This window comes from Melanotaenia boesemani, chromosome 16 (assembly GCF_017639745.1).
Source record: "Melanotaenia boesemani isolate fMelBoe1 chromosome 16, fMelBoe1.pri, whole genome shotgun sequence".
NCBI lineage: Eukaryota > Metazoa > Chordata > Actinopteri > Atheriniformes > Melanotaeniidae > Melanotaenia > Melanotaenia boesemani.
Genome location: NC_055697.1, coordinates 11,545,400 through 11,556,942, shown reverse-complemented (window position 1 = coordinate 11,556,942; position 11,543 = coordinate 11,545,400). Strand labels below are relative to the sequence as shown.

The 11,543-nt window shown below is 43.5% G+C and overlaps 1 protein-coding gene across 1 annotated transcript; it reads right to left on the bottom strand.

The window, feature by feature from the left end:
- Nucleotides 1-5,562: 5,562 nt before the first annotated feature.
- On the bottom strand, nt 5,563-8,172 carry irf2bp2a (interferon regulatory factor 2 binding protein 2a). Its single transcript, XM_042010350.1, has 2 exons — nt 7,016-8,172; nt 5,563-6,678 (listed from the first exon to the last, which is right to left on the bottom strand). Exons 1-2 carry the CDS (start codon nt 7,845-7,847, stop codon nt 5,963-5,965), a joined length of 1,548 nt encoding a protein of 515 aa, XP_041866284.1. The 5' UTR covers nt 7,848-8,172; the 3' UTR covers nt 5,563-5,962.
- Between the last annotated feature and the right edge of the window lie 3,371 nt (nt 8,173-11,543).

Below are 11,543 nucleotides of genomic sequence, written 5' to 3'. Positions count from 1 at the left end.
CTTATCTTCTGACAAATGTATGCCTTTCAGGAGATGAAAGACGATCTACAATACACTGAGGATCTCTCAGGAATCCTGGATTTATGCTGCACATAAAAGCACTTTCAGGCATCTTCTGTGGTGCGTTATTTGGCAACGCGGAGGCTAAAGTGTAATTGCGAGAATGTGGTGGAGGCAGCTGATCTTGTTGCGTGCAGACACTGAGTGCTGTGTCCCAGCTTGAACTGGTGATATTTGTCCACAGCCGTGGCCCTACAGAGGAGAGAGCAAAGAGGAGAAAAAGACAGCAGGAAATGAACACCCCATAATACATCAACACAGATCTGCTGACACACCCCGGAAACTGAGCCATTCATCAGACCACCACCCTGTCCTCTCACCAGAACGCTCAGATGCAGAACAGCAAAGCAAAGCTTTAATTTAGATGGTCAGCTAAAACATTTCGACTGCGTCCTATCGCTGTAGCTGTTATGTCTTCTTTTTATCTTGATCTCTGTGTGAGTTTGGTTTTATCGTGAGCATAGGCACATTCTGATTTGCCTTGCATGGATTATGAAGCTTTAAAGGCAGAGCACAGATGGCCCTCATACGACATCTTTAAGAATCCAGACTCTCAGCTGACTAAACAAGCATCTCAGGGGTGCAGGAACATACAGTCACCGCCTTCCCTCCATGACTTTACACACACATTGCACATGATACCATGACCAAAAAACATTCATTGCCCATATACAAGAGGGCTATATGATTAAAATCAACATAATCAAATGCCAATACTTCACTAGTGTTTTTTAAAGAAGATCTGGACCCTTTTCTTTCAGAATACACACTGCTTGCTGGTTATGTAGTTTACTGCAGGGCAGCTGGCCGAGGATCCCTCTAGACCAAAGCTGTGCTGGCTGCCTACATGTTTGCTTTTAGCACAGTACAGATTGACACCTACATCTAACTTTAGCTTGTCATTTCAGAGGTGACAGCAGGAATCTTACTACTGTGACCTCTCAGAAGCCCAAAATATCCATTTGCAAGGCAGTGTTCAGCTAGATAAAAAATTTAAGGAACAGATGGGGTATTTTTAAATGTTAGATTTAATAAATTAAACAAATTCAGAGCCCTCATGGGCTGTATCCTACAGCGATGCTGTTATGCTCTGAATATTCTTGATAGCAAGCGATAACGCTCCCCTTGCTCTCCTCCTTTTTTTCATTAGGTATTGTTCCAGCATGCCATCTTATCAGCTGATCCTGAGCCAGAAACTAGGAGTAGTTGCTCAGCAGAAAAAGCAGGGACTGTGCTGGGCTAGGCTAGAAAATGAGAAAAGGCCCAAATGCACTTGGATCAGTCCCATGCTTTGTCCTCATTTAGCACGTTGCCTCTTTCCCTTGTTCATTTTTCATCCTCTCTCCTTTCATCTTTTGTGTCCTACGCCTCCTCTCCCTCCTCTGCATTCTGCTCACTCTCTTCCTCCACCTCTTTCTCTGCTCCACTTATAAGATTTGGCAGCACTCCAAGATCTGAGAAAAACATTGGAGGCACAGCCTCGTTCTGATGTCTGGAAAGAGGGGGAGACTGAGAGCGAGAGCCCTCATTTCCATTTCACAGACTTGATTTGCAGCAGAAAGAAGGAATACAGGAATATGAAGAGGTTGAGCGTAACCACCAGTCAAAGAGAAAAAGAGGGAAAGGAAGATAAGGCAGAAACAGAACTGAGATCATAAGGGGAAAAATAAAATATTAGGTTCTCAAAATGTCATGAATATCTATAAAAAGACACAGAGACCAATGTAAAGGAAAAAGTAAAAGGAAAATAAAAGAATATTTAAAAAAAAAAAAGGTGAAAGTGAAATAACGTTTTTTGAAGGACCTCTTAAAGGCACAACTTTTGTTTTTTTTTTGTTTCAATGCTGAAAATAGTTAAATAACAGAGAAAACACCCGAGTTCATGTGTCTGTTGCATGGGTCTCATTCTCATTGGAATAAAAAACACATTTGGCCCTCAGCACTGTAATCATCTTAACTTCTCCAGCCGTCGTGGTAAACAGGCCAGTCGTATGTAAACCCCCTTAATGGACCAAGCCAAGAATCTGAAGGGAAATTTTACACATCCTGCGGATTCAGCCTCGCTCCTCCTAATTGCTGGTTGGAGCTCCAGCTTCTCCCTCGGTGCCGAGAAGAGAAACCGTCATTACTAGTCTCGCAGGAGCCTGAGCCCAGCTCTAAAGGGAAACTTTGATTGATGAAAAGAAAAGGAGGCAGATCTGAGCATGCCCTCGATACAACATTTGCTGTGACCTTGTTTTCCCTGACAGGTCTAAAATTAACCAAGAAGATCAGTTATACAGGGAGTGGAGAAATGTAGACCAGATTCTCCTTTTGGCGCGTCCCTGTCTCTGTTCGCTTTCAGGGGATTACAGCAGCACGAGCATGCCTTTTGATTTATTGTGCTAAACATAGATTCATTAGTGAACCAGCTGGTTATATTGAGTGCTTCACTGTGTCTCTCCTCACCCTCCACCCACCCACCCACTCACTGGACTATAGTCAATGTTTTAATGTAAGATAAATGCCTCAGGATTAGAATTTATAGTATTTTTTGTGAATTTTCTGTCAGCGTTAGTGTTACGGTTGGCTGTTCTTTGTATAAATATGTATACCCATAAATATGACTAACATTTATAGACATTTCCTCCAATATCAAGGTGTTGAAAGAGGAGACATACATAGGCAACAGCCAGAACACACACACACACACACACACACAGCTTGTGCGCTTAAAAAAACAAATATGAACTCTGAGTTACGACTGTAACGTCAACATCTTTGTGTAACACCACATACCAGCCAACAGCTGAGTTAACTATTACACATAGAGGTAGTGGAGCAACACACTCTTCGCTTCACCTATCAGTTATGGCCTTTCACTTAGCTTGATTAACAGGATCATGTCAAGTAAATCAATCAGTCCATGAAGGATTTTATGACTATTGACTGAGGTATCTGTTGCATCAGCCTGATAAAGAATGTCTAGGTTTGTGGAACATTTTAAATGCTTGACTTAAATTCAGCAAGCTACATGACAGTAAGGTGTAAGACAAAGGCTGCAGGAGAAGTAAGGAGGAATCTGAATGAGTCCTTGTTTGTGGTTTTACCAGTTCACCTGGCTCAGCCTCACATGAAACATCTTAGCAGTTTTTCTTTTTGTTTTTACATCAAAGCCATGTTAGCCTGTTAAGCTGGAGCTTAAACATTAAAAATCCCAGAAGGTTTTTGTCAGTAAAAAGAAAATGAAAACCTGTGAGTCATTAACAACAAAAGGCTCTTGCATTATCATAATAAAATCATAACAGAGGAGCTGATTCACTCCAACTGTACTCTAAATAAGTACATATCTTAAAATAAAATTTGAAGCTGGACTTGTTGTCATCCATTGTGTGTGGGTTTGTCCTCAAAAGCTGCTTGTTTACAGATTTCCCTCCTCAATGCTCCTTCTTGAATATGAATCGACAGGCTGCAGTGGAGCATCTGCTCTGCACTGATTTCACCGGTAACTATGCAACAGCAGAGTTTTATGTTATGACAGACTCACTTCCAGGGACACATTATCACTGTATTGGGTACAGCGCAGGCTATTTTAATCACCACTGAACAAACAGGTATTAGCTCTGCCACCGTAGATCTTTATGGAAAGAGACAAAAGAAAGAACTAGGTCTCTTAAACCTCATGGCGTCATAGAGTTAGATTATGAAAGCCTGGCTCTTGTCTTTGTATTTCTCGGATGTGGCATTTTTAATTTGGCTGCCAGCTCAGTGTGATAAGGAACAAGTGGGTCAAAGAGCCAACCAATTAAAAAAAAATCTGACAGCGGCATGAAAGATGCTATAAGGAGTGGGTAGTGTGCTGTGGACGGGCACAGTAAAGCATTACCCTTATCAAAGTGGGTGGTGTTTCTGGTTTTAAAGTCCAACTGATAAGATAACTTTCCTGTGAACGGAAAGACACATAAAAACAAACATCTGCTTCAAAATGCAATGTTAGGAAAAACTATTTGTTTTGTTGTTTTTTTAATCATCTAGGAAAGTCAGCTTCAACCCACTCTGTAAAATCAGTTATTGCTCTATATGTCTGAGTTATTTTCGTCCATGTTGGCGTGTTTTTTCCACCCTTTTTTTTTAAGCCCTGACCTCCTAAGTTGGCTAAACAACGGGGTGCAAAGGCTATGTTTTCATTCAACAGCATGAATCAAAACATTTAATCAGGATGCCATGCAGCTCATAAAGGTGTCCTCAAATGCCTCAAAAGAATCAAACAAAAAACATTTAAAACATGGAAAGCAGTGCAGTGAGTCAATAAATCTCCACCTAACAAACAGGTTTGGGGTACTTAGGCAACAATTTAAGAGTTGTTTATGGGGCTTGAATTAAAGTGAGAAAAATGCAAATGGGGCTGTTGAACTTAAACATAAGCAAAATGTAGATTATATCTCAAATAATTATGCAACTGCCTACTTCACAAATTCCTCCTCTCTGCTAGATATTACCCTCCATGTCATGGTCCATTTGGTGCAGCGTCAGCTACACAGCAGCAATAGTTCTTTGTCTAAGACGGCAAAAAAGCCTGAAGATCGCTTCTCTTTTGCAGGCACAGTAACTGCAGTTTGTCACTTAACGACCCTATAAGCCTCTGGCTGCTTGCAGAGATGAGTCTGGCTGCTTGCTTGCTATTACAGAGGCAAAACTGCCACCTTTATTGGCCGTGCTGCCATGAATCTGCAACAGTTAAATTTGCATTTGAAGAGATACAGAGCGTGGTTGGCATGTAAGGCTGCAACAGCGGTATTGTTTACTCTGAAAAGGCACACATTGCATACTGAGGCAGAAATCTGTTCTTAGCGTTTGGCAGAACGGTATTGTATCAGTGACAGTGTATGTCAGAGTCGCACAAAGGACTACATAAATCCAATGGGGAGTGTTGCTGAAGTGCGAAAGCCCATAAATTATGGCTTATAGTTGCAGATTTTATTTCCTATTTGCAGTTCCAAGAAAAAGTATTGGAAATATGATAGTTTTGTCTTTAATAAACACCTTTATGAAGCCAAACACAACTTGCACACAAGCTTGAAAATATATTACACCAGCTAAGATTCTTACTCTGAATTGAATAAAATGGTTGATTTGTGGTCAGCACAGCTATACTACCATGTTGACATTCATGCACTTTCTCATTACTGACTCAACAGATTCCAGCTGACTGAACATGACTTGGCACCTGTTTCTGTGCTCTGCACTCAGTTACAGTGATGCACAAACTGGAGCAAAGTCAGAACAATGTGTCTTGTTTTTTGACCCAGCCACAGTTTTCCGTGAATCATGAAAAGGCATGTGTTCAGAGAAGCTGCCGTCTTGTATCTTAAAACAGTAGCCTACTTATGTTGTGCAGCGTAAATCAAGCCTACTGAGCCGTCACAACAAGCCTGCGTGTCAGAGCTAAGAGCCCTATCTCGTCATCTGTCCACAGCCCTGTATAACTCAAGTCACCCAAATGAAGCAAGCTCAGACAATAAGTTCATACAAGATCAGAAATTGTATTTGGCAATTTTAAACAAGTGCATACAAGTACAGCTAAAAGCATTTTTAGTTTTGCCAAGTGCTCGTAGAGTAGCATTAGTCACATTCTACGTTAAACAGGAACTGCCACCAGACCTAGAAGTACATCAAGAATTTGTTAAACATCAACAAAGAGGAACGTAGTTCATTATGATGAGTACATACCTTTATCTTCAAAAATATAGAAACACAATGTATTCAAAAATCAAAAATTATACAACCATGTTTACGAAGTATACTCTTCCCTTGGGTCCAATATGTACAAGTCCGTTAGTTTGTTTGAATGGTATGTATGTGATATTTATATATTTATATTCATATTTTTGCCTCCCCTCCCCAAAGAAGTGTTCAGACAAAATCAAGGGTCCCTCTCCTTTTTTACTTTGACATCTCCTGCAAGGATGGTGGCGATTTCTCCTTGCATGAAAGCCCATGGTACGTTTGAGCCAACCAGGGGACATTTCTCTCCACTTGGACAGTACACTTCACCCGTGGCACCTTGCTGCTTTATGCTTTCCCTCGAACATGGGAAGCAGAACTTGTGAGAGGGCACAGACGGACACTGAACAAAGTGTGTGTCTTCCAAACGCTCGTGGCACAGCGTGCAGCACAGAGGTATGCTGCCGGGTACTGAGGAGTCCGGAATGCTTTGGGGGTGCACTTGGTCCATGCCTGGCACATGGGGGGTACCTGCACCAGATGCCTCTCTCTGCGCCAGCCTCCTCTGATTCATGGAGGACGGGGACAGGGGACTGCTGCTGTTCCTCCGGGTGGTGGAGTGGACTTGGTTGCCGTCCTTGGGAGAGCTGTTTCCACCTGCATTGTCTGCTGCCATGATGAGTGCTGCCATGGGGGACTGGCCATTCTGGGCCGCCTCAGGTGGGGTGGTGCGGGGGTGTGGGGATATCGTGGAGGGTGGAGAGGCAAAGCTTGGCGGGGGAACTGGAGGCATTTTCAGTCCTTCAGTGGGTGGCGGTAACCACTGTTGTCCTTCCCCATTGAGCTTGGCAGCTGTGCCCTCTCCGTCTGGTTCAGGTGATGCTTTTCTCTTCATGCGGGGATGTTTTCCTCTGTCTGGAGGCAGGAAAGGGTTAAAGAAAACAGTTGAGTTGCACAGCTCATAGAAAGACCAACAATTTCACTGGAAGGGGGGATGTGCATTTTTCCTCTTCCTGCACCAGAAGCAACAAAACAATGGCAAACTGCACACATGCAGCAATAAATAAATAAATAAATAAATAAATAAAACAATTTATGCAAATTAATTAATTAAGACGTGGCACGGCATAATTAATCATTTAATTTCTCTAGTGGGCTAGGGAGAACTAAACAAATAATAATGATAATAAATAAACAAAAATACACTGTGTAAACAAAATCTGTTTGGCTTCACACGCTTAGAAATGCTTACCTGACTTGGATGCCGACGCGCTGGTCTCATAGCCCATAACCCTTTGTTGCATGGCCCCATGGTCCTTCTTGAACCTGCTATCGAACGTGTGCAGAGCCATCAGGTCCCTCACCGTTTTGCCCTTGCCGCCCCAGTCCTGCTCTGCCCTGTTTTTCAGGCTCTCTGAGATCTCCGGAGTGAGACTGTCCGGTCGGTGCTTCTCCTTCACCTCTCTGTCGTGCTCGGTGCTGGAGACCGAGGCGGGTCTCTTACCCAGATCGGCGGGACTACCAGCCGCCAGTGCGGGAAGCCCCATCTGGCCCGGTCTACCATTGACGGCGTGCACCGGGGGCATGCTCCCGTTAACCAAAGGCACTAGATTCGGGGGGACAGTGCTATTCCTGCGCGGGTTGGGGCTCTGGCGGTTTAGCTCTGGTGGCTCGTCGGGCTTAGGAAATCCATTAGGGACCGGAATGCCGTTCGCCTGTCTGCCTGACTGGTACTCTGGACCCAGCCTGGGCGGTCGGTCAGAGGAGAGCGGGTAGCGATCCAGGGGCTGGGGCGGCCGGGAGCCGGGGTCTCCCGCCGCAGCGTGGTTGATCGCCTGGATGTCCTTCCCGGAAAGCTGCGACTTGCCCGGTCCGGGAGACCTGCCCTCCTGAAACCCGTGAGCCCTCTTGAGCTGCCGGGCAGTCTCGATGACAAACTCAATGCGGTCTGCTCCTTCGTAGTTGACACATCCCCTGCAGACGGGCTCGGTAAAATCCCAGATCATGGCCCAAGGCATGCGAGGCAAGTCGCATAAATAACACGACTGCCTCCTGGAAGAAGCAGCAACCGCCGCGGACGACATAGCGCTCGTCGTCGACCCCCTCCAAAAAAGAAACCCAAAATGTGTTTTTTCTCCTGCTTTCCTCTAAGCTCCCTGAAAAAGCAAATAAAGGGCAAGTTCCGTTCGTCGAAAAAAAAGACAAAACCCCGTCAATTTCTCCTCTTCCCGACTTTTAGAGCAACAAGGTTGAAGTTTTAGAGGGAGACGTTCATGTCGGTGTGTACTTTACTACGGCGCTCCTCTATCTATCTCCACTGACTCTCTACTACTGGCTCAATGTGGAGCAGTGACGTCACCACGGAGCTCTAAACGCCTGCTTCCACTTCAGTTTCTATTGACTTGATTTCTTCGACAGACACCCCCCACCCCCCCCCAGCCCACCTCTCCCTCACTTTACTGCAGCTTCTGCCACTCACCACTTTTTCTTTTTTCCTTTTTTTTTAATTCAATCACTTTGAGCCGCTGCCAAAAACTGCACCCAGTTCAGTCTCAATGTCTCCGACCGAAGGGAATAACCCCACACAAGCTCACAAGCTCGTGTTGTTATTATCAAACCTGTAAAAATATCACTCCGGGTCCGCTGACACCAGCCTGCGCGCGACGAGAGGGGGATTTTAATGTAAGAATATATATATATATTTATGGTTGCACGATAACTGGATAAGAAATAATGATAATAATAATAATAATAATAATAATAATAATAATAATAATAATAATAATAATGATAATAATAATAATAATAATAATAAACTTCTTTCGAGTTACTCCGAATGGCTGCTGCTTTGCCCTAAATTCAGAGCATTATCGGTTTCAGGCTGAAAAACGCTGCGACTTGTTTTTCTCAATGCACAGCGCCACGACGCAATGAGCTGTTACTACTGCTGCTGCGCAATGAATGAGGTGGGTCGACCCTAAGGAAAAAAAGGCTACTGTAAACCAGTGGTAAAAATATGTGCATCAACATAATAGTTTTCTCTTTCTCTCTCACTCTTTCTGCAGTAGCGGCATACTAGCTAAATATACATGGCATTTTCGAATTACTAGGGGCATTTTACAGCCCGCGCATGTTCCCCTTTACTACCTTTTTTTTTGTAAATTCAGAAAGTAGCCTACTGGCTTTTTAATATTTTCCTGACGTGTTGATATAACACAGAGAAAAAGCGCCTCCATTAGTCAGTAACTAGGAAGCTCTGTCATGAGGTGGGGATTTCCAGCCTGTGTGCTATAAACTTGAATGGATTGGGGGTTACAACATGAATATACTCCAACTCTGCCCACATATTTACAGTCACTTGTCCAAATTAGCACCAATGAATGCGCTTATTTAGTTTTAGTCATGAAACAGCTCCAAATATAATATTCTAAAAGGTTTATTAAGATTATTAACTACACAGTGGAGTTTTGTGTGATACATGTAGGTGGAAAAAATATTACAAGAAACAAGTTATGTACCAAAACCCCAGCCAAAAATCCCCTGAAGTAAAAGTGTAAGGTTTGAAGTGGAGGAGTGTCCCGGCAGTTCAGATTCCTCCCTCTCATCTGGGCTCATTCCAACTCATTGCAGCTTAGCCTCAGGCTTTGGGTGAGGCAATGCGTCTGAAACCTGCAGACACAAAGCAGGATATGTTTGTGCAAGTCCATGTGACGTTGGAAAGAGGAAGCAAGATGTTAAGTCACGTACCCTCATCCGCCTCACCCATCTAGGGAACATGAGGCCATTTGGCTCCCTGCCTGCGGCCATGATCATGCACAGTGGCATGAGGCTCTTCTTTAAAGGGTTTCCATAAACAAAATAAGCCACTTATGCTGTTGATTTGCTGCCACCAAGCACATATAATTTACATTATTTTTAGAGTGTTCACAGTTGTCACTATTTATATTTTTAATGCCCCTCGGTGTTACCTTGACTGTACATGGCTGTATTATTAGCACAGTTTCCCATCACTGCATTCTCTCAAATCTCAGTCCTTGTTGGGTGAACAACAAAAGGAAGTGTTGTTGGGCTTTATGGCACTGTTGGGAAATGACTGTTGTGAAGGACAAAATAAACAAATTCTTTCCTTGAGGTTGATGAGAGACAGTTGCCCAATGCTTTGATCCTTTGCTTTCTACTCAGCCGATGTTTGTGCAAGCTGCAGGACCAAACGGCTATTATGTTAGACAGAGGCAGGCTGTGATTCATTTAAATCCTAAATTACCTTAATCTATTATAGGAAGATTTACTTGATTTAGAACAAAAAACTGCTGCATTGGCTGTACAGCACAGGGAGAGCTGTGCTGAACAGAAGCAGCAAAGGTCTGAGAGGAAGCCAGACATGCACAGATGGCTCTGATTGGCAATATGAACCATGTATACAGTAAAATCAGTGCAGTGTGACCCGGCCAGTGGCCATCTCATTTGAGTCTAGCCACTAAAACAGATGGAGTAGCTTTATAGTTCAGTTTTGAACTTCTTTTTTTTAAATGTAGGCTGAGACATGTAGTAGCTAAATAAAGCCTGTGAGGTAGGTGATGGCCAGGGGAATACCCAGCATGTGACAGTATTGCCTGCCTGAGGAGATGACGTTATTTTTGTTTTACCATTTTCTGAGCCTGTTCAATTTTATATCAGACATATTTTATTTATGAAAGTGAATCATTATAAATTCTGTGTGAAGTTTTTCTGCTTAAGCAGAGCACAGCTCTGGATGTTTTCTGCGCCTGCTCCGTTTCTCCCCATCGACATTTATATTATATAACCTTTTTCAGAGCAGCTGCCGAGGTAAGCATCAGACTAAATTGTAATATTTTGCACTGACACAAAGGGAGTTTATAACAGGACAGAATAGAAACATACTCTTGAAGTTAAGCAGTTGTTATGGTGACCTACCTCTGAGATTAATGGCTACACAGAGTGGCAAAGGCTGGAATATATATGGAGAGTAAATGCAAAGGATGAATGTGGCTGCCTTACACAGCTCCTGTAAGAGAGAGGTAACCATGGAGATTATCACAGTACCCTGACTACCATATATATCCTGTTTACGGTGCTATTTTTAGCTGCACTTTTGCACAGCAACGATTAGAGTACTGATTTAAATTTGGGGAGCTCTGAAACTTAATGAGCAGTCTTCTGCCTCGTTAGCTGCTTCCTGTTTATCAGTTAAATTAGAATATTTATAATTATTATTTCTACACCCTGACAGCAGAGAAATTATATTCAGCATACCAAAAAAATAAAATAAATAAACCAGTCAAAATCACAATTAAACAGAAAAAGAAGGCATTTTATGGAGTCAGCTTTGTAAAGGTATGAAATGGTGGAATTCAAATAAAATGGAGGGTCGACGGCGAGAGTGAAAAATGTGCTGGGCGGCTGGAATCTGGGGGCTGGAGGCTGCAGAGGTGATGTCATTGGGCCAGAGCAAGAGGCGAGTGAAAAACAAGTCTCTCTCTCTTTATTCTGATCCTCTTTGCAGTCCCAGCAGGGGAAGGAGGGATGGTGGGGGGCTGGCAGTCGGCCAAGGCAAGGGCTGCTGGGAAATGGCAAAGGATGCCAAGCAGGCCCCACCGCCAACATTAGAAGCTCACATCTTTGTTCTCAGAAACCTGGTGTGCTGCCAAAGGCCTCATTTCAGCTCCATGGCATGATTACACTGGATGTAGGCCAACTACTGAGAGCTCTCCCTCCCTCCCTGGGCTCTCTCTATCTCTTTCTTTTTCCACTGCCTTCAA